This window comes from Strongylocentrotus purpuratus, unplaced genomic scaffold (assembly GCF_000002235.5).
Source record: "Strongylocentrotus purpuratus isolate Spur 01 unplaced genomic scaffold, Spur_5.0 spur5_scaffold_7, whole genome shotgun sequence".
NCBI classification, from domain to species: domain Eukaryota; kingdom Metazoa; phylum Echinodermata; class Echinoidea; order Camarodonta; family Strongylocentrotidae; genus Strongylocentrotus; species Strongylocentrotus purpuratus.
Window position 1 is genome coordinate 27160099 of NW_022145613.1, and position 27602 is coordinate 27187700.

Consider the following 27602-nt stretch of genomic DNA (forward strand, 5'->3'; position numbering starts at 1 on the left):
TCAAACCCATGGAATAGAGAGACAGAATGAATTAGAGACTGGTGAACACATCTTCTCAAAAAAGCTACAATGTTATTAATGTACTTAGTTGCACTACAAGTCATCAAGAAGAGTTTGTCCCAGTCTAAATCACACTGAATATCTTTTGATGACAACCAACAACTAAAAGAGGTTGTAACAGAGAAATTAAAGACAGGTGAACCTTTCTTCTCACAATGCTACAATGTTACTGATGCGCTCCAAGTCACCAAGAAGAGTTTTGTACCAGTCTAAATCACACTAAATATATTTTGATGACAGCCAGGAAATAAAAGAGGCTGTAACAGAGAAATTAAAGACAGGTGAACCTTTCTTCTCACAATGCTACAATGTTACTGATGCGCTCTAAGCCACCAAGAAGAGGTTTGTCCCAGTCTAAATCACACTAAATATACTCTGATGACAGCCAGGAAATAAAAGAGGCTGTAACAGAGAAATTAAAGACAGGTGAACCTTTCTTCTCACAATGCTACAATGTTACTGATGCGCTCCAAGTCACCAAGAAGAGTTTTGTACCAGTCTAAATCACACTAAATATATTTTGATGACAGCCAGGAAATAAAAGAGGCTGTAACAGAGAAATTAAAGACAGGTGAACCTTTCTTCTCACAATGCTACAATGTTACTGATGCGCTCCAGGTCACCGAGAAGGGTTTGTAGCTTGGTCTTGAGGAAAGTATCATTCATGGTAGCTAGACCTCGGATGTCAGGGCTCAAACCGGGTAACTCTGCAAACTGCTGCTCAAGGGCTGTAAATAAGGGAAACAAATTCAAGTGCAATGTTTGATCAAATAAAGTTGGTATCGATTGTACTTGTATGTGGTTGCAAATGTGAAATTTGGCAATTCTTAATCAACAATTTTACCGTCATGAATATTGGTGTATAAACTGGGATTACAATATTTTCATTGTTGTCCATATTGTGAACATTAGTGTCATCACCATCATTACAGAGCTGCCAACATTTGGTTTTTGTCATCAGGGAGAATTTTGTGAAGCGAGGGTAGCGACATTGAACACTGCAACTAAATTCCTATCATCACAATTACTATTGCATCTTAAAGGCTCCATCAACACCCTCCTCCTCCTCATAACCAGTACATCATCATTTAGACCCAAAACCCTACCGTCATGAAAACTTCATTGCAAGGGCCAATACCTTAAAACAATACACACACAAAGACCCCTTCCTTCCCCCCCCCCCACACTTACACTCAAAACACAAATTATTCTTAATATTTATCATCCCTCCCTCCCTCTCTCCTCTTCTGCTGCCCTCCTACTCCCTTTAATTCTGCCATCAACAGCATCACTATCATCATTACCACCACCATCACCACCACTAGCATAAACAACATCACTACATATCATCATGATCACCACCAATACCACTATCACCATAACCACCACCACTATCACAACCATCACAAATATCACCACCACCACCAACACCACCACAACCACCAACACCACCACTACTACCACCAAAAACACCACCACTTACCATTAGCCTCCTCCTCTATGATATCCATCCTCTTGTCCAGCTCAGCTTCCAGGTGCTCAATGTGTTCCTTGAGGTTCTTCTTGCATACGCTCAGAGGAACCTTGATGATCCGGAGTGACCCCTTGAGCTCTATCACCTCCTCCTTCTTGGCTGGACTCTTCTTCTGCTGAGTGGGTGGCGTTGGCACCTCTGGCACGTTCTATAAACATCACGGTGGAAATTTTAAATGTATCATATATACTTTCTACAACATTAAAGGTAAAAAATTATGGTATTTTCCGATAATGAACATTTTCATAGATTCTAGACAAAATGATTTTTTTTAAAGTTGAACATAGAGCATCTTTTTCAGTACCAACATGTGTATTTGCCACTCTACACTCACACAACACAATGGGTACCTGACAGGAAGAAATTCCTGGAATCCTTTAACCCTATTTTAACTGGGCTATTTCAGACCAGGTTTTTACTGGGGGGGGGGGGGTCAATTTGACCCCCCCCCCCTAAGATCTCGGCCGTTTCACCGCCGATCGCCGCGAAAATTTGCATACACGTCTAGTGAAGTGTATAGAATACTATGGTAATTTCAAATTTTTGAAAAATTCACTCATTTGCATATTTATGGTAATTTATGCAAATAAGGTCATCAAATTCACATTTATGCCCATAAATCATAGATTATTCATGTTTACATATTCTTTTTCACTACATATATTTATTAGACCATTTGGAATAATAATACAACACAAAAAATTGGAAGAGCCAGGTTATTCCTTATGTTATCTCTTGTTTTTATAATTTCTTATGTATTTTATTGTTTTTTTAACTTATGTATTTTATTGTTTTTGTTGTTTTATTTCATTTAGAACTACAATTCAACTATTTTGACCCCAAAACAAACATCTAAACTTCAAACAAGACTGAATAACCAATGTTTTATCTATTTTTAGGAAAAATGACTTTTACATGTTTTGTACACAAATCACGAAAATGAGCGATTTTCGGGCTGACATGCAAAGACAAAAGGTCACGTGACCTTGTAACCGTAGGTCCGATTTAAAAAAAAATAGTTTTAAAAGATGCGTAAGACTCGAAAGTAAAAAGTCATGAAAGGAAAATTTTATATCTGCCGCGGTTTTGGAGCAGTCGCGAAATTTCTACAGGGGGGGGTCAAATTGACCCCCCCCCCCCCCAGTTAACATAGGGTTAAGTGCCTGTAGCTCAGCTGAAGTCAATAAAATACTAGTATTAAGCAATTTGTATCCTCAGGAAAAATCACTTTTTCAATCCAAGTCCAATATATGTAGGATAAGATAAATTTGAATTTGTTTCCATTCAGATTTCGACCCAAACTGTTCATTAAATTTGTGCTGGACTATAGAGCACTATGATATCCTACCTTAACAGGTGTCCACACACCACTCCCACCCAGATTCACTCCAGATGGGATTGGTTGGTTGGTGAAACCTGATGTTGATGGTTGGTCTTCTGCCTCCATTGGGACTGGTGGTGCATCTCCGCTCATCCCCACTGGACCAAGGACACCGACATCGGGTGTGACAGGTGCTTGGCCATCCCCAGCGGGCCCAACGGTCGGTGGCACAACCAACCCTCCTGGATCAACAGAACCAGTCATTGCTGTTCCTTTGTTGACAGAATCTGATGATGTAACTGTCCCTGCATCTACTTGAACACTGGTGTCAGGAGTAAGATGGGGCTGATCAAAGGAGACTGAAGGAACAAGAGCCACATCATCACTAGCTGGATTTGCTGCCGTACTTGGCTCGATTCCCTCCATAGTGGAAGGTGTAACACTTGAGCTGGTGCTTGATGGAATGCCTGATTCTTGACCAGAGTTAGCGGGTAAAGTGTCATCTTGCCCTTCTTTCAAAGAATCTTTAACAGTCTGTGTCTCTGCAGGTGGGATGTCCTGGGGTGCATCATCAGGTGTGATAACATTTTCTGTATGTTTCCGTACGTCCATGGCATCAGGGGTGGGATTGATGTGATCTGTTGGAACTCTTGCCTCACTATCTTCTGATTGCACATCACTCACGGTATCCATTGCCATATCTTCAGGTACCTTACCATCTGCTAGAGATGCAATGTCTGGTTTCGCTGAGCTGTCCTCCTTCTCCGTCTCCTGGTCAGTTTCTGTACTAGCAATATTTTCATTCACTGAACTGGCCTCTTCTTTCTGTTTCCCATCATCTTGTTCATTTGTAGCAACTAATTCTGGAGCAGTCTCACTTTGTGTTGATTGATGACTGATTCCTTCAGGTTTTGCTCTGGGAACAACTGAGCCATCATCTATATGAGGATCAGGTACTACTGAGGTGTCACCTTCTACAGGAGATTTTGTGATTGAAGGCTCCTTGATAGGAACAGTGTCCAACTGAGTCTGAGACTTGGGCTTTATAGAAGCTGATGGACCACTTTCAGGTTCTTGCAAATTATCCATACTCTCTACGTCCTCCTTAGTTTCTGCTTCTGCAGTCCTGCTTATTAACACTTCCTTGCTTTGATCAGGCTTTGCATCTTCTATATCCACTTCCATTGAACTCTCTGTATCTAGACTGCTTTCATCCTGAGGCAGGGGGCTTGGTGGTCTGCGTGTCTCTTCTCTCCTGCCACTGTGAGTGAGCGGCTGAAACCGCATCATACCGGCTGCCTCCAGCTGCTCCTGGCTGGGGCCAGCTGATGTCGATGGAATGTCACTGATGTCTACAATCGCAGGCTCTTTTGCTGGTGACCTTTCAGTGCCTGAAGACATTACAAACTTTACTGTGGGAGGATCAAAGTCTTCACTTCGGCTCTTCTGTATCACTGGTGTCTTTGGAATGTTAGCTAAGGGTATCTCATCAACATTACCAGCATCATATGCTGCAGATGCTGCAGCCATTCCTGGTGTCGCAACGGTTGGAGCTTTGTTTTCTGTTGTTAGTCCTGGTGCGTTCTTGACCTCCATTCCACCCACAGCGCTCGACAGCACTCCAATCCCAACGTCTACTACTTCTCCTTGCCCTACACTGGACAGCCCACCCATCTCCACATCCCCTAGGTTCTGGTCTTCCTTCAGGAGGCTTCCATCGATCATGGACGACGCAGAGGAGTCAAGCCCGACCTCGCAGGGAAGCGCTAGGTTTGCCAACGTGGCCATCTCCAGGTCACCGCTCATGGCCATGATGATAGCAATCTGCTCTGTCTGGTGTGGCGTCAAGCTAGCCTCTGGATCCAGACTTCCATCGATGCTCAGTGTATCTTTGAACTCTGATAGGCTAGAGTCTAGGGTGGGACTCAGGCTGGACTCTAGACTAGGTATGACAAGTGGAGCTGGTTTGGGTTTTGGTTTCTCAGGTACCTTGGGCTTTATCCATGATCTAGCCCAGAGTTTCATGGCTGGATGATCATCAGTTCTGTGAGAGAAAGATAGGATCATGCTTTGAATATATCATCTAAATGGTCAAATAATTAAATTTCACACAAGAGTATTTAGAGGGTACTAACAAAATTTAAGTGATTCTCTCTTGTCAGGTTTCAAAGTCCTATAAAAGGCTATTAGGAGAAAAAAGATGATTCTTAGTCTCCTAATTTGCCAGCTCAGTTATCGTTTGTTCGGAACAGTTAAAACTCTGTGTTGAAGTATATGGGTTACTGCTCCAACCAGACAATGGCTTCTAAGGTTGGTTCCAGGATCAATGTGTGGGCATTTTGAGATATTCAGAGACTATATTATCGAGCATTATTGATACGTAAAGTATAATTATATAGTCCTTGTTTACCATAAATAATGAGATATAAAAGAATAGTCGTCAAGACTGTGGATCACAGGGTACTCGGTTCGAGTCCCGCAACAGCACTAATGTCCTTTGGCAAGACATTAATCTACACTTGCCACTGTCCACCCAGGTGGTAAATGGGTACCGGTAGGAAGGAATTCCTTGAAGGCTGTGAGGGCCGAAATTGGCAGCCTAGCAGAGCCGGGTAATATTCGGAGCGCCTTGAGCATGGTGGATTATGCACACTATAGTATATAAATATCTGATATTATTGTTATTAAAAGCCTTGCTATTCACACTTACTGAAGAATATGCAGCTTCTCCCTGAGTCCACGTAGCACCTCATTGATGGTGTGCATCTCACCGATGAGCCGGTTGGTCGCTGCAAGATTATGAGACGCCTCCTTCACATGTTCCTTGGGCGCGAAGGAAAACGATGCCAGATTCCCGTCGTCCAGCCACGTCTGACCGTATCGGTATTTGGCACTCACTCTCTGGTCTGTTATAAAAACACAGAGTACAAAATGAAAATGATTTTCTAATGGAACTAGCATAATTTCTAGAAATTGTGTAATTGACCAAGGACAAAGCGACCGAGGCCTATGTCATTCTGAACACGATCACAAAGGCTTTCAGGCAAATTTCAATGGCCTTGTCCCTCACCTTTTAAAATGTGCAGGGAATACAATCATTTGTTTCATCTAAACAAGATTTATAAAGGCAATACTATGGGCAGACCTGCCAACCTCTGGAGCTCAAAAACTGTATTCTTTAATCCCAAAAGTAGTATTTTACTGACAAAAATTGTATTTAAACAAAAAATGGATCAATGCCTCTTACAGTTCCTACATAGGCCTACAGGAAGAATTTTTTTAGGGATCATTGGTTGAATATGCATGATTTCGTCATGACTGGTGTGTTCGACGAACCAATGAACATTCCCAAATTGCCGATATGAGATGCTTGTAGGATACTTTACAGGACAGAATGGGCATCTTGCCATTGAAAATTTAAAAATAAAAAAAAAAAAAATTACTATTAAAAAATTGTACGAAATACGATTAAAACCGTACTGGTTGGCAGCTCTGTATGGGGTATCTACAAGTGGGATATCTCATGGGCTACTAGGCATGGTTGACTTCATATATTGCTTACCTCGTGGATTGAAGCAGATGAGACAGACATACTGGTCAGGTACAGTAGACTTGGTTAGTCCCACACAGCTACTATGCTGCCAGCACAGACAACGTTCACACTGGGGAAAGGAAGCAATTGATGAAAGATAAGCAGTTTGCTTTTAATAGAGTGGTAAAGTGTGACGTCATCAAAATTTTGCTCTGGTTCATAACATTATGAAAATCTATTAATTCAGATGGTCATATCTCAGCCCATACTAAACATATTCAATTGGTTTTCAACATTTGGACATTATTTTTGATGCTCTTTTGGAAAATGAAGTTCAAATTAAGAAATTCTAAAAATAGATTGTTATGATGTCACAGCTTCTATAGTGTACACAGGGAAAATCAATGTCAAATCATTCATGAACATCAATGTTTTGCCTTAAAATTGAGTTTCATCTACCATCCAAGTAATAAAATTGACAGTAGATAGCAAGAAGCACATTCACCTGTAATGTATTAATTGAGTTACACCCTTCTGACTATGAGCAGAGTCAGGCAATCCAATTAACAATTTTGTTAGCTTAATGAAGTGTTAAGGTAATTTCATATATTTGTGAGATGGACAAAGTAAATGAGAGAGAGAGGTGGGAGGGGGAGCAAATTTGATATAACTGAGAAAAGGGCAATGAGACAAAGACGTGAAGACAGAGAGAGAGAGAGAGACAGAGAGAGAGACAGACAGAGACAGAGACAGATAAACAGATTAGGATAAAGAAATTGCAGGGGTGAAAAGTCCTCAAGAAAGGATACATAAAAAGAAAGCGAGATAGAGAGAGAAAGAGAGAGAGAGAGTCAGACTACAACAAAATAAAAAAAATAAGGAGAATGAGCAAAATTAGCAAAACAAAATGTCAAAATCTACCTGGATCATGAAGCCTTCCTCCGTCTTCCGGTAGCAGATACATCTGACTATCTCCCCCTCTCCAGCCCCCCTCCCGTGACCTGCATCTATCCTCTCCACACTCCTCAGGAGCTGAGACTTCAAGATGGGGGCAGGATGTCGACTGTAGTTCTCCTTGAACTGGGATACAGGGAGAGGCACTGAGAGAAAGAAAAAAACACAGAATTGTAAAAATTATGGTTTGTATTGATGACAAAGTTTACTTGAATGACATTTTAGATGATTGATTGGACACTTGCTTTAGGCTTTATCTCATTAAAAATATAAGGTTACAGTTACCGTTGCAGTTGTGCTTAGGGGAAGGTTTAGGTGCAGTGTTTCATTGTTGCAGTTAATTAGACTTTGTTTAATGTAGGAAACTGACCAGGGAATAATTGTTACTCGATCTACAGTTAACAACTATATTATTTGTACCCTTACCAAGTTTTGTAATTTTGTTAAGTGTGTGAGAAACTCATTTGTCCCAATTAATCTTTCATGAGAATGTGACATCAAGACAAAAGACATCAAATTTACAAGGGGTATGAATAATTCAGTAGGTTTATAAGTGTTTTGTTTTGTTCCAAGTTTGACAACACAGATATGATATAAATGGAAATAATACAGAGAGATACACATATGTGCTCCACATACAAACAATCAATAGAGAGCTTGGAGTCTTCAAGCAAATGAAACTCTCTCTTTATCACAGACAATTTTGCTACTTGTGTAAGAACAATTTGTTAGTCATGTATGATTATCATATAACTATCTTCACAGATCAGCCTACTTACTTTCAAATTGGAATTCCTTCTTCTTTTTCTCCAGGATGTACTCATCAATATCCTTGTACTTGTGCCCCTTGGTGACTCCCATCTTCCCTCCATCCTTCTGCCTCTTCTTCTTCTTCTTTTTCTTCTCCTTTTCCTTCTTCTTCTTTTTCTTCTTCTTCTTGTCCTTGTGCTTTTTATGTTTGTCCTTGTGTTTCTTGTGCTTGAGCTTGTCCATCTTTGGCACGCCCTCCCGCTTCACGACACCTCCTGCTTCAGCCTTGGACTTGTCTGCTCGGACCACCGGAACAATCGACGGTGTGACGACGCTCCCTGTTGTTGATTTGGAAGATGATGGAGATGTCTTCTCAGTCTTTTTAATATCACTCGTCATCAACAGACCTCCCTTCGTTGTTAAATCTTTCTTACTTGTTTCTCCACCACCCTCACTTGATGAACCCTTCTTATCTTCCTTGGAGCTTTTGTCCGACTTACTCTCGTGTCTCACCCTACCGGTTGCTCCCGGCGACTCGCTCGTCTCTTCGTCTTTCACCTTCTTCTCCGTCTTCATCGTCTGTAGTGCCCTTGGTGATTTAGCTGAACTGGTTTCCTTGGGTGATTTGGCCTCCTTGGGAGGTTTCATCTCCTTGAGAGACTTGATGTCTTTGGTGGAGCCAGAGGGTGATGTCGCGGATGAAGACTTGGGGATCTTGGTGACCTGGAGCGGTGGACTCTTCGGCGACTTCATCAGTTGGCCCGCCAGAGGAGGGGACTTTGGTGACTTCATCAGCTGTGCGGGAGGACTCTTTGGCGATTTCATCAGCTGGGCTGGAGGAGACTTTGGGCTCTTGATCGGCGGTGGGGATCGGGGTGATTTCATCATGACAGGTGTTTCTGGTTTCTTCGCTGCTGCGGCGGCGGGGGAGGAGATAGTGTCTGGAGCCGACGATCGCTTGACAACCAATCTGGCAGGAGGAGAAGATGGGGAGGTTGGGCCGGCTGCTGAGCTGGAATTTCCAGAATCCCTTCGAATTTTTGACGAGGTTGCCTGGGTAGCTGTTGACAGGTAGGAAAAAAAAAATTGAGTTAGGCCAAAAACAAAATAATCATCATACCTCTAAACAAACAAACATTGTATTTAATAAAGCACTCAATACTTTGTACATGATTCAGGTTTTTCCACACCACATATGAGTTCAGTATTCCGTATTTCTGATGTATGGGCACAAGTCAATACTCAAACTGGATCATGGAAAAAGGATATAAATGATGAAAAAACTTTGTACACAACTTTTCTACTTTTTAAATATGATATACTGTCATTATTACGACTTGAGCTAGATATGCGTTTCCACAAAGGACAGCAACTTTTTTTCTTCTGATAAAAGGAATATGCATTGTGCACTTTGTTACCATGGAAACACTCTTGTGCATAAAAATGCAACCCAAAATAAAGACTTCTACGGTACCTAATGGACCAAAAGAGGTTATAAACAAAGACCATACCTGAATAGTTCCTTTTCCTTGGCCTGACTGCAGACTTGTCCTTATCCTTGTCATACGCTGGACCTGCAGACTCTGCTCCCAGCTCAGTGTGGTAGTACTTCATGTGGGACTCCAAGAGACTGGCCTTCCGGAAGGACTTGGTACAACCGGAGACCTCACACTTGAATTTGTTATGATCCAGGTCCACGATCAACTCTTTAGGTGCAATGACTGTGTGATTTCAAAGCAAGAGAGAAAAGTGTACAGAACCAGTTTAATATAGTGGGAAAGTTTAAACAAGCCTTTTCAAGAGCTGCCAACCTCCAGAACAGAAAATCAGTAATCACAATGCTCAAAATCAGTAATTTAGGGAACAAATCAGTAATTTCCTATGCGGCGCTATGAATCTATAAAAAAGGGAAGCCAAAACTGTGCTGATGCATGCGTGCATCATTATCTGAATTGTTGGTGATTTTACTCACACAAAGTTGCTAAATATTGATTTTCAAGTCATCACGACACATCAGTTTTCCATGAAAAATTGGCTTCTATTAAGAGAACACAAGATAATTTTCCTTCTTTCTTAGCAAGTGTTGGATGGATGCTATACTGCACAGCACTCGTTATGATAAATCATATTTACGCCACAAAAAAACAAAACAACAACAACAAATTATTTAACAAATCCGTAATTTTTAAACATTCCGTACTGCCGTAATGATCATTAATTTCCGTACCAATTACGGGAGATCCGTACTAGTCGGCAGCTCTGCTTTTCATTAATACAAATGAATGGATGATAATTTGATATCTTTGAAGGACAGAGGCATAACAAAACAAAATGAAATTAGGAAAATTCTAAGCATAGGAAGGTATAAGTAATTTTATAACTACTCAGATGGGCAAAATAAGATAATCAATAAATGAAGCAGGCAGTCTGTTTTACTTACATTTTGTTGGATCCTTCAAGTGGCCAATTTGAGTATTGGCAAATACTGCAAGAAATACAAGAAAACAAACAGAAATCATATCAATTTAAATCATCATACTCCATTTTCAGCCTCGCCTGTGTGATACATTTGTAATCATATTAAATCTGGTACAACCCATTTTTTTCAATTTCCTATATGTTTTCTCCCTTCTCAATCTAGTAAATATTTAAGACAAAACCTCACAATGACTTGTTTCACAATATCTTGTATTCTGTCCACCAGAGACATTGTCAATGTATAAAGCGCTATATAAACACTGAATATTTTTATGATTATCATTATTGTTCTAAATGGCCCTTGGGTCAATTAGATGTGTACTTACAAGGTTCCTTTGAAGCGATAGCTCGTAGTTTCTCCAGATTCTTAGCCACCTCAAGACGCTCGTCCATTGAGATGTGTTCCACGAGAGGAATTATTACATGACCTGAGAATATTTTTTTTTAAGGAGACAAAAGGACAGAATAATGAAAACAGTATTGAGTGCATTGTCTACAAACATGACCCCCTGTGTATCTGGGATGGATAAATGCTAACTACATGTGGGCATGCTGTGCACTAAATGGTATACACATCTGTATTCTATTCTAACGAAACTGACGACTAGTGGTCTATTTTATTATTTATTTTATTCATTCAGTCTTCTTTAAAAACACAGGGTAGCCCCATCCAGTGCCACAAGGCCTGCTTTACACGGCACATTTCTGCCAAACATATCAATGTTCATAAAAATGCATGAGCCCCACTGTGGATGCATCTTAACTACAATCACTACATAAAGTTAAGCCTTAGTAAATCTTGACATTGCCAAAATGGTTAATGTACAAAGCGATTCACCCGAAAAGGCAAATCAACCAAGCTAAGCAACCCCATAATTCTTGTCAAGTAATATTTTATTTACAATTTCATACTTTCGTTGACACAAATTCATGAAAAGGCTCTTGGCTTATATTCATTTTGCTACAACAGAACTTGCTCTTGAGAGGTTAACAGACAAATGTAACAAATAACAGAAAATAATGACATACAAATGAAGATATAAAGAATATATAACTATTTACCTGGTCTACCTCTCAATGGTGGGGTAGGGGTTGCTCCTGCTGCAGCCGATGTAACAGGTCCTGGAGCTTTACCTAATGGTGAAAAACAAAATTGGTAGAAAATAGAGTAAATGTAAATTCAAATACATCTATTCTTGAGTCTCGTTCAATAACATCATCAAAATTTCCATAGCACTTGGAACGATGACTACTAGCAATTTCACTGATAATTTTATCGACAGACTTCTAAATTAACACATTCCTGTATGCTAATACAGGAATGCAATGGCTCAAGTTGACATTTAATGAAGTAGTTTAAACTTTCAAGAAGATCGTCACTAAAAATGGGGAATTAACAAGATTTCAAAATATCATATAAGAATGGATAACTCAATGAAAGCCACATTGTAACAAAGAGCTAGTACATTACAGACAACTAATGCATTGGAAACCATGAAAGAAATGATTGCAAATTGTGAGTGTAGCAATGATGGTGATTGCAAAATATTGTAAGCTTAACAACAGTAAAACAGCTGTAGAATATTCTGACTTATTAATGGAAGTTCAAAAGAGCAGATGAAGTACAATTGATTCTGCTATTGTTACAATAGATAAATGTATTGTATTTCATAAGAATGCAGTCTGTAATATCCAATTGCATATACATGTATGAGAAATGTTCTTTTTTTAATAAATGGTGGTCACTTTCAAAGTTATGATCATTTCTGAAAATACATTTAATGAGTAAGACAAATGACATATGAGTACCACCTGTCAAAAGCCACAAGGGCATTCAACCAATGTTAAAGTGGATGAGTTAATGTTGCTCCAAACAGATGATATGCAACTTTAGGAAAGAATAATGCAATCTTTATAAATTAAATTCTTTTTTACCATAAGTGTCACAAAATGCACAAGGTAACTTTTTAAGAGCAGGCACATTTACTTAGAGCAATAGAGGCAACAAATATGTTATGATACCCGACCAAAAAAGACAACTCTATGAACAAAAAAGAACTAATAACATTACACTAGATACACAATGCTTTACATACATTATTTATGCAGGGAGAAGTTGCAGGGAACAATTTTTTAAAATCAGAAAGCCATGCAATTTAAAGTGGATAGTACTGTACCATACATTCATTTCAAATCATAAAGGTGCTAGTGCACAAATATTCTCAACAAAAGTACATTTATGAAATGTTTTTAGCAATATTGACAGAAACGATGCAGAAAACGATGAAGCCAATTTACTACCCACAAGTTAAAAACCCTTCACAAAACCATTCACAATGCTTGGCAAGATGAGCTTCATCTTCATATTCTTAAAAGTACTGGTATGCTTTTTGTTTTGTTAGACAATTTTGCTCATATATTTATTTGAACAGAAATGGAAAAACAATTTCCAGAGAAGCATATTTTTTGATAGTTTTACATTGTTTTTATACGTCACTTTTACATTGTTTTTATATGTCAGTTGTTCTAAAATTTACTGGTAGTTGTTGATCAATATCTCTCTGCTGAATCCCTTTGTTTTAGTATTTTACTATCAACACATTCAGATTCTGTTATTTAATATGGAATGCAAGTGTTTAATGTAAATTATAAAGCAAAGAATATCCCATACAAATATGCGACAACTTCAGTTACCCATTTCATTGACAATTTGCACTATGAGGGTTAAACATTGACTGATTTTTCAATGCTGAAATGAGAAAAAAACATTTATGCGAAACCACTTAAAGCCCCTCTGCACTACTTTTAGCTACTTGTGGCTTTTATATTGCAAACAATGCCTAATTGGTGACCATTGGTAACCCATGGTCCCCTTTTTCGTATGTTAATTGAGAGCTGATTTGATGAGATAACCACCTGTCAGTGACCATGCAGGGAAGTCTAATCCCTCCTGGCCAAACTAGTGCAGAGGGGCTTTAACAGAAATAAATGCCCAGATATTTAAAAGAAAAGAAAAGAAAAATAATCTGCAGGTTAGAGGTTAAGGAAACACAGGCTGCGACAGACACATATAACTTGAACTCAACACCTATGTGTGGGTCTACCAAGACCACTCTTATTTTATCTACATACTTTTGTCTGGAATTTGACTGCTGCCCTCTACAGATGCTTGAGGGGCAGTACTCGTTCTTTCTTGCACAGTAGGAGCTAGAGTTTCAGGTAAAGAGTACCAATTCATATTTCGTTTTTTTCTACCAACTAAGGATTTAATTTACATGAACAAACTCTCATTCGAAAAAAATCATTACTTTGACTTTTGCTTTTCAATTATACATATGAGACACTAATATGCTTGTTTTTTAGGTAATCTGGTAGGCAGTTTCACAAAGATCTTAAGTTGAACTTATCTCTAAATTGGACTTAACAATTATGGAAAGCTGTTGGTATCTTTGAAAATATTTTATAAAAGTTATTTTAAAAGGCATAAAATAGTGATTTGAATCATTCATATATTTTTTTATATCAATGTTCTTGATCTAAAATTTAAGAAAAGACTAAAATATTTCTGATTTTTAATATATTGTATTTTAAGGCTACAAATTGCTCCCCATAATGTTTAAGTCCAACTTAGAGTTAAGTTTGACTTAGGATCTTTGTGAAACACACCAGGTCTTATTAATCATACTTTCCATGCAATTTAAAGTATTGTTTGCCAGTGTAAATTTTATACGTAAATAAGCAACACACATTTAAATCATTAAATAAATAACAGATTTGGTGTTACTAATCATAGACAATCATCACCTTCACAATAGGCCTGTCTTCATCAGCTCGAGTTTGCCAAATAACCCGCTATTTTCAGACTTTGGATATTATCCCGAAGCTCGAAATTGCGTCTTCGCCAGACCGATACGCTCATCAAAAACTAGCTTGGAAGGGCGCAAAATAGCCCGCTATTTCACAAATAGTGTGATATTTTGAAAACAAGACCAACATTTCTCTGGATATTTTCTCGACCAAATATCCCGCTAATTGCAACTGCGGGCTGAGGACGCAAATTAACTGACTAATTTGCGATAGAGAAAGTTAAAATAGCGGTTATTTGGCAAACTCGAGCTGATGAAAACAGGCCTAATGGGAAAGTTTACATAACAAAACTGCTATTTGAAAGCCTTTGAAGCTTCAGCTGGGGTGACACGTTTGTTTATAATCAAAAGCTCCACACCTGTTACAGAATTTCTGACGATTAGTAAGCTTTGGGACAATATATAATCAAGAAATCAGTAAAAAGAACAAATTAAGTTGCATGGGATATAAATGGTGCAACCAGCAACGGGAACAAATTGACAAAAGCTTGTTGATCATTGCACACACTGAATTCACCAACACAGGTATAGATATATGGGGCAATACATTTTACAGTTTCCAAATAGACCCAATGCCACATATTTCTCTGTCTCTTACTCGACTATCATTGTGGTACAGTGGTTCATTCACTTTACACTTGATCCAAGGAATGAGGGTTCAAATCCTGGCTTGACATGAAGGTCCTTTGGCAAGACATTAATCAACATTCCAACTCTCTATCCTGGTGTAAATGGTTACCTGGCAATTGCTGGGGTAATAATTATTGCAAGGCCCTACAGAATAACAGCATTGAAGCTGATGACCTTTCCCTGAGTAAACAATATTATGATGATTACCATTATTGTTATGATCACTACTATTATTTTCATTATTATCATTATCATTAACACCATCATCATTATCATCATTATCATTAGTATCATCCAGTACATTTATATTTTTCAATAATTTTTGTATACATCTAGTGTACATTTTCTTGGGACTTCTAATTGTTAATTTCATCATTATCAGATATCAAAGAACAACAAATGACATTATGACGTTATGTCAGAAAAAGAGCCATTAAGATATGACTTTTACCTTGAGTTGCAGAACTGCTAGCTGATCGGAGTTCTTTTCCCTGATGGCTACCTGAGGGCCTACCAACATGCCTAGACCTCGGGGTAGTGGTGGGCTCAGTTGAAGCAAGCTGATATGGTAAAAAAGAAAAGGAAAGAAAAATCATTCTGACAATGTGAAATAAATCATTATTTTTCCTTATTCTAAGAAGACTTGATTTTTCTAGATATTATGAATTACATAAAAATTCACTCATGATGTCCTTACCTGATGTTCACAACTTGTTCAATGAATTAAGTTTGCATCACATTCTCAGCTAAGCAAAATGGTAATCTGCTAAAGCATCATAGTAAATTTGTCATGTTATTTTTCTATCCGCCATAACTGGGAGCTTCCAAAACAAATCATTGGAAGAAAAAAAAAAGAATATGTAGTCAGTCAGGCTTATCTCTCAAGCACTGCATAAATCATGTTTTGTTAATCCATTCCTTCCCCTCCCTCCCTTGGGTAAAATGGGAATTTCACAGCATCCAAACAAGCTTGTGATTATTCCTGATAGAAAGACTACTTAACTTTTTAAATGAAATGTTAGTGTAACAGATTTACTTACCCTGACACCGGCCCTCTCTCTCTTTTCCTCTTTCTTCTTGAAACCTCCCATCAAAAAGTGCCCTCCTTTCCTGGCCGGTACCGGTGCAGGTGCATCCGGTGACAGCTTTGCGAACTTTGACCTTTTCGGATCAACATCTGTAGCCTTTGGTGATTTGACCTCCTCCGTACTCCTTCTCGACCTCCGACCCTCTTCACTCAGATTTCTTGACCTCCGACCCTCTTCGCTAAGATTTCTTGACCTCCGACCCTCTTCGCTCACATTTCTCGACCTCCGACCTTCTTCGCCCAGATTGCTTGTGACCTCTTCACTTGACCCTTGAACATGCTCTGAGCTAGACCTTGACCTTTTGACATTTGCAGCACTAGTAGAGGGGGTGGTAGACGAGGAAGTTGAGAGCTTTCTCTTACGCTCCTCTGGAGGGCTAGATCCGGTACTGGATGAGGCTGTGAGACAGAAAATAGAGTAGAATCAAGTAAATAGATTTCTTTCTTAAAGCCTATCTGCACTAGTTTGGCCAGGGGGATTAGACCTCCCTGCATGGTCACTGACAGGCGGTTATCTCATCAAATCAGCTCTCAGTTAACATAAGAAAAAGGGGACCAATGGTCACCAATTAGACATTGTTTGCTATATAGAGGGCGCACGTAGCTATAAGTAGTAATGGGGCTTTAAAACATGGACAATTTCTGATTGTCAGACATCAAAGTTAGCATATTTAAAGAAGCACAATACCTCAAGAAGGAGAGATTTGTTGTTGTAGAGCCATACAAACAAATTGCGGAGATATCTTTATCTTTCTATAATTACATCCTTTTCTCCATATTGTTACAGTGGAAAACCTAGCTCAGTCAAAGAAGGCGTTATGCCTAAATATCAAGAGAAATTTCTTCAATGATTTTATTAAGAGAATTAAGTCAAATCTGGCTTTATTTAGTCCATAGATTCATGTGAAACAGTCAATCTCAGTATAATCCTATTCATTAAAAAAAGATCTAAAAATGTATCAAGACATGAAATGAAACTATAGAATTAAGTTACTTTACTTTAAGGGTCTTCATTATGATAATCGTCTTGATTTTCTTTTTTACAGCCTCATCCAGTGACAGATGCTTTTTTTATTTCAATCATTTACCGTTTTAAGGTATTTTTTTACAAGATGAAGAGGTTGACACTTGGCACTCCATAAGCTGAGGGGAATAAATGGTTGGGGTTTAAACCTGACCTCACGTCAGTGAACCCTGATGACCTTTGGCCTATGAACCTTACCTGAAGATGGAGGGCGTGATTTCCTTGCTTCTGCCCTCATTCTGTTTGCTTTTCTCTGTGCAGCATTGCGCTGTGCTCTCTCTATCTGAGGCTGAAGGTTGCTGAAAAAATCCTGATGGGGAAAAGAAAGAGAGTATTGAATTCTCACACTTGATTTATCCAACTCAGACCTCTAATGATTGGCCATTTTTTGTCTGTTATAGGGTGATCTTATGGTGCTTGAAGGACCAGATTTCAATAAATTCATGAATAAATGGAACATTTCCTAAAATTTTAGTGTAACAAAAATTGGGCATGCTTAAGAAGGCAAGAAATCTTATGAAGTTCAATAATGAAAAGTAGAAGAGAATAAGGAAAAGTTTGTAAAAGGTAATAAAAAGGAGAGGAGAAAAAGGAGTTTACCTGTTTCTTGAGCGCCTCGGGCATATACCTGACGTTTATACCCTGGACATTTTTCTCAATTCCATCGTAGAATATAATTCTGTAACTCCCAGATACATTGATGCCAACGATGATGCCTGGATAGTAGCGACAATCGGACCATCGGGCCAACACCTCATCACCAATCTTATGATTCTAAAAGTAGGGATGAACAAGAAAGCATTTACTATGGCCTGTCATTTAAAGGCATCGTTTAACAATGTTAAATCTGAGTTGCATGGTCCTACCTGCTATCAGTATTTGTAAAATAGTGTAATGTTGAAGCTCTAAAAAATTGCGCTTCAAAATGATCATGAAGTTCCTCAAAAAAGTAAAAATCTTTGCGTGACCGGTTTTACCATACTCATTTTCTCCAATAGAATGTGGTGTTATAAAAAATGCTAGGAAAACAATTTTTTAAATTTCGATTTCCAATCATAAATATCTTGATAATCAGACAGACGATTGGCTTGTAAAATTTCATGGGGTTCTTGACTGACCTAAAGGTTTATAATTATCATTGCAGCATGAGCAAAATCCAGGATTTTGTTTTAGAATCTGAGACAAAGTTACCCGATCCCTTTATGTCCCCAATTGCACTAACACAGGGACTTTGCATGTCAGTCGACTACACGACTGTCCATTTAGCCAAAGTTTGTACGCGAGTGAAACTGTCGAAGATCTAAGGTAACAAACTTTTTTTGTTCCATGTTTCTCAAAGACCAAGTATATCACCTATTTTTTTCTTCCAAGAGAGAGTGCGTTGGTGTAATAAAATGACGCAATGGTTTGTGGACATACATGTACCTTCATCAAATTTTGGCAGCACTTTATCAACAGGGACCCAACAACATTTTAGTATCGATCTCCGCTCCAGGGCCCTGCTGCATAAAACTTATCATTGATGGTTACTTTGCCATCAATGGCTCAACAGCCAATAAAAATCAAGGTTTCCATGGTAGTTACCATTGATGACAAAGTTACCATCAATGGTAGGTTTTGTGCACAGGCCATGTACTTGAAAATTATGAAAATCAAGACAGCATACCCAATATACCCTCTCCCTCTAATATATATTTTAAAAAGTTGTGATCGATGGTCAGGCATTCTCTTACCCCAGCAGGAGTCTCCTTAAATCCATCCTTGCGATTGGACATCCGGACGAGTGGGCGGAGCTTAGGGGTGTTGTAATGGACCCATTCGTCATAGCGTGAGTTCCAGCCTTCAAAATGGATCTGTATCTGATTGCCCTTCTCATCGACCTGTAGGATCTTGGCTGGATACCTAGATGGAGATGGAAAAGAAAACCACAAAAGGTGTTTTGGTCATAAGATATGAAGAAACATCAGAAACGAATATCACTAGCGATATTATTTTCAATATATGCTTTGCCAACAATTTCTCAGAAGTCAATTTTTAACATTACCAGTACTCAAAATCATAAACTCGGTCTTCAACCCTTGGTGTGACATTAATCTTGGCCCTACACATGATCTAGATCTTATAACAAACTATAACCCAATGTCATACATCTTTGACGTAAAGTCTGGAAAAGGTTTACCACAGCAAATGTTAGAGAATCATAAAGCATTTGGCATGGCTTGATTTTTTTTCTGTTTAAAGAATGTTTCAATTGGGCTTTGAAATTGACTGCTTATTCTTACACATAAAACTCCACATGAGAAAATAATTCATTCCATACCTTGACCACAAAACGTAAATTACCATTGCTGTAAATCTTGCTTTAAATTAGTGCTGTAGTCAAACGTTTAACCGTCCGGTATCCGACCGCCCATGGCGGATTCCGTTTTCAATTGGACGGTTTCGTTTTCCCGTTTAAAAAAAAAAAAAAAAAAGGTTTCGATTTATGCCCCTCCACCTGGCACTATGCCTGGCAATGTCTCCCAGCTCAGTAATCGGTGTGATGACTTACCACTTGGAAACTAGAACAACACTCCAATTTGTCTGTCATCTTGGTTTAAAAGTAATCTTTGTAATAGATCTCAATATATATTCATCCAAGTTTAACACATGGTGTACCACAAGGTTCTATCCTAGGTCCTCTACTGTTTTTAATTTACATTAATGATCTTACACATTATTCTAAAACGAAATTGTTACTATTATTTGTGACTAGTTCACAAGCACAAATCAGTGCCTTCAGTTAAATCACCTCGCAGTCCTTCCCACTTTTTCACACGGCCCAAAAAAAAAAAAAAAAAAAAACGATTTTTTTTTTATTTTTTTATTTATTTATTTTTTTTTTTTTATTTATTTTTTTTAAATAAATCGTTTAACCGAAAACCGTCCGGTTTTGACTGGCGGTTAAACGGAATTGGAGATATCCGTGATGTTACAGCACTACTTTAAATACATTGGCACCTCCTCCGGCCAAATTATTTTTAAAGGCTGTTATTACTCATTAGGGAAATGAGTATGTACACTACAAGTACCACTCATTCACATAGTCGTATTACCAAGAAAAAAATACACATTATTATCCGTGAAAAACCCAGAGGCCAAGGGCAATTTTGCTCATCACTCTCTAAAATACCACCACAGAAAACATTTTTTGGGGTAAATAATTTATATATGTCATTGAACATAAGCGTTTAGCTTTTCAAAAGCCTTCAAAAATAAATTGCATTTTTCAACCTGGTGACTTACCAATTATTCTTGTAGTCCATTGCCTCCAGCTTGAAACCAGGTTCAAAATCAAAGCCTATTCTAGTCATCTTGCTTCTGAGTTTAGGGGGCGAGGGTTTGCCCTCCACGGGAGCACCTTTCGGATTGCTAAGGTTCCTCTTGTCCACATGCGACTGCAGAAAAAAAGGTTGGAACATGAGGTTCATGGTTATATATTATAGGCTGAAAATAACATCTAGATCGTTATTTTGTACCTCCTTGCATATTCAAACACATGTCTGAAAGTTTATCAAGGTTTATCTCAAAATATCTTTGATATATTAGTATATCATTTATTTTGTTTCCATTTTCTATTCTACAAACGATAATGATATCGTTTAAAAATATTTTTTTTAATGTTACAGACTTATTTACAGCTCCTGCTTACAGGATGTACAATAGAATATCACAGTTAGTGGGTAAAAGCTATAGAATTTTTTGAATGTCCAATATATATATTTTAGGTTCCCACATAATTAATGATGTCCACTTGCTAATAATCAATTTGATGTCTTCAAACATTCCAGCCCGTTTTCCTATTTTCCTAGCTTCATTCAAATTAGCTTGCCGGAAAGCCGGATCCCTCTTCAAGTTCTATTCCTTCTCAAAGAAACTTTTATTCCAGTTGATAATTTATGAATCTCCCGAACAATCAAGATCTCTAAATTTACCTTGCTCCTGCTTAGCTCTCGACTCCTCTCACTCTTGGACAGTTTATCCCGCCTCTCGCGTTCCTCCCTGTTCTCTCTCCGCTCTCGAGTCGAGTTACGCATGGCACGCAGCTTAGTGCTATTGGTAGAATCCCCTGCGAACCTTCCACTCTCGTCAAAGCTCCCTGTGGTGCTGCTACGACTAGAAAGCGTCCCTGGGGTTGACGGTTTGTAATCGCTGGAAAACGGGGATGATGGGAGCCTGACGCTGGACTTGTTTTCGCTTGACCGGGAGGAGGTCGGCGAACATGGCCGCCTCATGCTACGGTCACTTGGCTCAACGTCCAAAGGTATCGTCCTCTGACTGTCACTTGATGCACTTGATGACCGGGCACTCTCAGATGGAGGAATGCTGAACCGGGTTTCCTCCGCTTTTGTCTTAGACCCCTCCCTTTCCATTCTATCCTTTGTTTCTTTGTTGGCAGAACTGCTACTACATGGTGTAGCTTCCTCTTGAGATGCAATGCCTTTTTTGCTTGTCTTTCCCTCCACAGGTGATGTATTGTCATCTGCTGGACTCCCTCTTGCCGGACTTTTTACATGACTCTTACTAACCGGTTCATGAATGATCTCAAAACCCTCAAAGTCACCTCCACCTACTCGCGTGATCTTCACGTTATATTCCAAATCACCCTCATCACCGACCTCCATACTGGTCTGACCATCTTTGGAACTATCCTCATCCTCCTCTGGAATTTCCACCATCAAAGGACCATCTTTTTCTAAACTGTCTCCAATTGAAGAACCCTCTTTGTCCAGACTTCCCCCCAGCAAGGCATCTGTATCTTCATCGCTAGAGTCAGAATCATCTGCAATGAGCAACATATCCATGTCATCGCTTGACAGCGAGTCTTCCACGTCCTCGTCATCCTCCATCTTTTCTGTAACCCCTGCAGCGCCTTCAACATCCAGTGAAGGGTCTACATCTTGTGGCTTCTCACTATCTTCAACCACAGAGGGCTCTTCTTCCTTTTCATCTTCAAGAACTACTGCTTCCATATGACCAAAGTTGCTCTCTGTAAGTCCGTCATCTTCAGTGGCCTCTGTAGAACTAGAGCTACTCTCTGAACAGCCCTCCTCTTCAGGAATTAATATCTCCTTGGGACCAGCACCACTCTCTGGAGGTCCATCATCTCTTGTTAAATCGGTTGGAGGAGTCGGTTCTTCATCTGCCATCGTAGCAGTACTGAAAGAAACAAGGTAGAGCGCTAGAGCAGTGATTTGACAGAAGAAACACTTCAAAAGTTAAGTTTTATCATGATCTTACACTCAAATTCCTTTGTTCATTTTTTTTGGAATAAATAAGAGAAACATGTTTTGCGGAGGTATCGTTAGCAACAGGGCTCAAATTAATTTTTTGTCCATGGAGGCTCTTTGCAAAAAAAAGAGCCCCCGTGAGACTCTTTTAGTACTGACGGGGGCTCTTTTTTAATACAAGTTTCCATGATACTCCCTAATTCTTTGCTATTTCATCATTATTATTCATTTAAGTCAGCATTTTCCCTCTTACAAATTTACAAGTTACATAGCTTCTACTGACTTTCATCCCATGATGACATTCTCTCGATTTCTTCCCGTTCTGCACATTATTTCTTCCTCATTTTTCGGAGTAACCTTCACATTCTTTCTTTACTATACGTCTTTATCCAGGGGCGTATCATTAGCTTTTTGCCAAAGGGGGGATTTGACCCAATACAGAGCATCGTCCATGAGCGGCATAGCGGCGAGGCGATATTTTTTGGTGTGCTATTAGCTATTTTGAACCCCTGCAAATGATGTTTTCCTGGCATCTACTTACATCAGTAGGGGCGCTGGTCCGAGAATGAGGATCGTCCTCATAAACGAGTATATCCTCATAAACCCGTACAAAATGCATCCTCATAAACAAGGATCGTCTGCATTTTCGCGGACGTTTTTTTTCATCAGCGCCCTGCGGGTTTCGGGTTACCGAACCGCCCGCTGGCAATGCCAAATTTGGATTCCCCAGGTGAAAATAACCCTAGTTTTGACCGTCTACTTTTATGGGTTGTCCGTCTTCCCAAGGATTTAATACTCATAATGTGAAGGTCTCTGTACAAAGTCAATGTAAAATGCATCAAGAAAATCATCCTGGAATCCGTTTTTGCATCGCCACTGTGCCGATCAAAAATAGGGAACATCTGCTTTTTTTGCAGACGATCCTTGTTTTTGAGGACGCATTGGTCCTCGTTTACAAGACGATCTTTGTTTATGAAGACGATCCTTATTCTCGGACCAGCGCCCCTACCGAAATGCGGAGCATCGTCCACGAGCCGCCTATAGCGGCCAGGCGATTTTTTGTTGTTGAGTTTTGTGTTGTTTTGTTTGTTTGTGTTTTTGTGTTGTTTTCCTCCGTATTTTGCATCGATCGCCAACGCGCGGATCAGGAATAAGAATCGTTCGTGAAATTTTGCGGACAATCCTCATTTTTTTAGGACGTGTCTCTGCGCATTTACAAAGACGATCCTCATTCTCATTCAGCAGCTGAATAACTGATAACTGACTATGTAGTAACTAGTTAGATCTAAGTAGATCTAGATCTATGTATAATGTGTTTGTGCAAGTGGCTGGAGCTGTGTGCAAGTGGCTGTGTGTAAGTGGCGCTGTGTGCATGTGGAGCTGTGCACTGCGTGCATGCTCGCGCTCGTGGGCCGTGGCTTTCGCCGAGCTGAACTGCGTGATCTATCTAACAGTTACAGTACACTATCTACATTCATTCAACTCAAGCTCAAACTCAAAGTTCAAACCTCAAAAAAATAATTGAGTTATCAAAGATTTAATGCTAGAGTCTAATGATTATGATCACATTTTAAAACATCCTCCCTTTATTACGACAATGTTACTCACGGACAGAATCTCACCTGTGCTGGCTTGTTTAAAATGTTAGCTGTTAACAACAATTCAATGGTTTAAAATCGGAGAATGGCATTCTCGTTCGTCGTCGTCCATGTTTCACGTGTGCATCATACTTGTTGTAGTGGACTGTTCCATTAATTAAAAGGAATGTTATACTCATGTCGTACAAAAATATAACTATAATAAAACAGGTTATATGTGTAGATTACTACCAATTAATAATATCAGTTAATAACTGATATTCAAATATTGTTTGAATTAATGATTATGTAACTTTTGTAGTAACTGAATATACTGATGATTAGAAAATAAAACCCTTTCATATAATGAGACTGTTCATAGCGCGCCAAAGCGACGGGCGTGTATTGTAGATCTCTCTAGCTCTGTTTATGTTTTCATTGTATGTTTCGTGGGAAAATAGTGGAGGGATCAACTACAAGAAGAAGAAGGTCTATATGCACGCGCATACACACATGTGTACGGTAGAAGTCTAACTGTGTTCTGATCTGCACTCGGATGTATTCTACTCTATCAAATCCAATCCAAAGTACAGAGGTTGCAACGTTCTTTGTGTGACTGAAGTTGGGGTCAAATGCAGCTGAAATTAAAGAGCAGAGATTCAGAATTAAATAAAAGCCAAGACTCACGAGACACTACAAATAAGGTAAGTCGTAAGAATACTAAGAATAAGAATCAAATGTGCATAGGCCTACTTTACTGCATTTTTACACTAAACTAATGGTCTAGGCCTAACAGTTACAGTCTTTGGACTTGGAGTTAATTAGACTTTAGTTTGATTTCAAACAATTTTTGTTGTCTTCTTCTGAATCTGAGTAATCTATCAATTCAATCATCGGGTCGTCATCAATTATGATTTAAGTTAACAGTGTAAATTAGTTCACAACCCTTTAGTAAAGCCTTTAGTTTACTATTTAGGAATTTTATTTGTCATGAATTAGGTCTAATTATATAGGTGTTGCAAGTGTAACCTTCTTTTTCATGTGATGTTAACTCCAATTTTACAATTTCACGTGAAATTGTGAACATGCATAAACACAAAGGAGATGTGAGTTTTTAAATTTCTTCTTCTTCTTCAAGTGCAAGTACAGTCCTCTGGGTAGGGTATTTTCGTACTGCTGTGTGTAGTGCTGTGAAGGAGTGTGCCATGCTGCATTGTGTGAGCCTCCAAAGAAAGAGGTCCCAAACGGTTTTAGAATTGAGTAGTAAAAAGTGTTCATTGTGCAAGTAAAAATGTGTACTGTAGATATTTTAAGAATAGAGTCTATATTGTTCCTTTCCATAAAAGACAATTTTTTTTCATTAATCATTAGAATTGTGTTTCTCTATCTCTCTTCCCATTACAGTTAATCAGGGAAAGGCTTAGCTGTGGATTTAGTGAAGTATGGATTTAGATTCTGCACTCAATGAACTGGGCATGCTGAGTATAGTGACAGAGAGCCGGAAAGAGTATTTGAAAGAGCGAGTGTCACAGAATGAAAACAATATGAACAATGCTACATCGTCAATGCAACCGAGCTTCCAAATCGTCAAAATGAACACTCAGTTTGTCACATGTGTAGGTTCCGTCTTAGCTAGTCATGGCCGTCCAGTCATAACATCAAGCAGTAGCAGCAGCGTACAGAATGGTGTGATGGAAGCAGAGAAGAGTAGCAGTGCATCCAAACCGTATCCATCCTTCCTTGTCAATGAACATCGTGTCGTAAGGACTCACAGGCCAACACGGCGCTGTCAGAGGAAGCCGTACGCTGTCCCTCATGCGCACAGATCAAGGACATTGCGTTCACGGAAGTTGAATACCAACCTGTCAACTAGTTTAGACGATGATGTTTTTTTAGAAGACCCGCAGACAGATTGCAACGGGAACGGACGGAAGCTTCGCCGTCCCAGCAGTGAGGCAGCGGATAAGGCATCGTTGACTGTTCCTGACATTCAACTTCACCGGTCAAAGTCTCTGGATGATATTCACTTAGACCGCCTTCGCATTGATGATGGACTCAGTCGACATCGAAGCGATGTTGAACTAGCCTCAAAGCTTATTAGCAGTCTCAAGGTTTCTTGAGTATTACCTATTTTTTTTTTATGAAAGGACTTGTTTTTTTTTATAATTTTGACATGCAATGCAGCATGTAAGTGAGCGGTATGCTCAGTCTTCAGTTTTTATGAATTTTGTTTTCAATCTATGGTTATTTTGCATTCCAGTGTTTGAATTTAAACCAAAAATGTTTAATGTGTCTTAATTTTTTAAATACCATTTTGCAGCATGGCAGCAATTTGTTATACATACATGTACATGTGCAATGGCTCTTCAGGTTTTTTATGACTCTCCATAGTTGATATATTCGCATGTAGTTATACAAAATTATAAAACTGAAATATTTCTTTTCATATCCTGTCAATACTAAAGAAATTCATACTTACAGGTAAAAGCTCAGAGAGATATTGAGCTCTCTGTTTTTTACTTTTTGACATATATGTTGCTGCAAATTATTTTTTAATTAGGTTTTCCTGTAACTGAAACGTACAAATGTTGGTGTACCGGTACTTATAAGATAACAGCAGCCTCATAAATCTTTTTATTTTGGATTGTTTGTGTATTTGGAGAAACGACTTTGTCTTAATTCTTTGAATATAGCTTTCAGCCACTCACACATGGCCTGTTCAGACTAGACCAAAGACAAGATAGATAACAACATCATACGAAGAAACTAATTTTTAAAAATCAGTTGACATGACAGCTGGCCAATCATCGGTTCACTCGCTCGAACGATAAGCCTGTCCACTTATGTAACGTACGTGTACGTACGATATGTTGTTCAAAAGAAATCATAACCCTGATCTATATTTTATTTGAAACGATGCTCAATGCTTTTCTCCATACAACGTTTCTTTTTACATTTCTTTACAAGATACGTGGACTACAAGTATCATATAGCTATAAGATTTTTGTATTGCGAAAGGAAGAATCATGGAAGCCTGTACAGGGGTTAATCATGTTTGAGCAATGAAACAAAGTTCACACCATGTAATGTTAAAATGTACTGTACCTGAAATAGTTATGTTTTCACAATTATGAGCCCAATAAAGAATGCGAACATGATTTTATACACATTTCCTATATACCTGACAACTCTTTTCCATATTCATGGACAAAGCATTTTATTAATACAGGTCCATTGGATTTTAAACAGCACTGAAGTGTGCACCATCTCCACACTCTCAGTGATTAGTTACCACAGTCAAACCTGTTTATCGCGACTGCCCAAGGGAAACACAAAAATTGGTCTTTGTAAACAGGTTCCTTTAGTACATATTTCAACAAGAAACCATTTTCAAGGGAAATAAAAAAATGTGGTCTTTGTAGACAGGTGGTCACTAAAGCAGGTTTGACTGTACCATATGAATGATAAAATCCCAATTGAAAGGGGGAAGGGGGAGAAGGAGGAGCCGTATTGTGACAG

General features: G+C 38.9%; 2 protein-coding genes across 4 annotated transcripts; one reads left to right on the forward strand and one right to left on the reverse strand.

The window, feature by feature from the left end:
* On the reverse strand, positions 1-24240 carry LOC575016. Of its 3 annotated transcripts, none has more exons than XM_030973770.1 (20): positions 24129-24240; positions 21211-22435; positions 20522-20673; positions 18970-19138; positions 17837-18010; positions 17435-17546; positions 16166-16611; positions 15577-15685; positions 13762-13836; positions 11692-11763; positions 10956-11057; positions 10592-10636; positions 9663-9872; positions 8181-9212; positions 7369-7547; positions 6478-6577; positions 5626-5821; positions 2943-4959; positions 1544-1742; positions 1-788 (listed from the first exon to the last, which is right to left on the reverse strand). In XM_030973770.1, the coding sequence occupies exons 2-20, from the start codon at positions 22423-22425 to the stop codon at positions 646-648; spliced, it is 6747 nt and encodes a 2248-aa protein (XP_030829630.1). In that variant the 5' UTR covers positions 22426-22435; positions 24129-24240; the 3' UTR covers positions 1-645. The 3 variants fall into 3 exon arrangements, with proteins under 3 accessions (XP_030829630.1, XP_030829631.1, XP_030829632.1); XM_030973771.1 differs by having other exon boundaries at positions 24115-24224; XM_030973772.1 differs by lacking the exon at positions 13762-13836 and having other exon boundaries at positions 24129-24239.
* A 25-nt stretch (positions 24241-24265) lies between these two features.
* Positions 24266-27252, forward strand: LOC100892076. The gene is made up of 2 exons (XM_003724952.3): positions 24266-24787; positions 25488-27252. The coding sequence occupies exon 2, from the start codon at positions 25526-25528 to the stop codon at positions 26201-26203; it is 678 nt and encodes a 225-aa protein (XP_003725000.1). The 5' UTR covers positions 24266-24787; positions 25488-25525; the 3' UTR covers positions 26204-27252.
* The last annotated feature ends 350 nt before the right edge of the window (positions 27253-27602 follow it).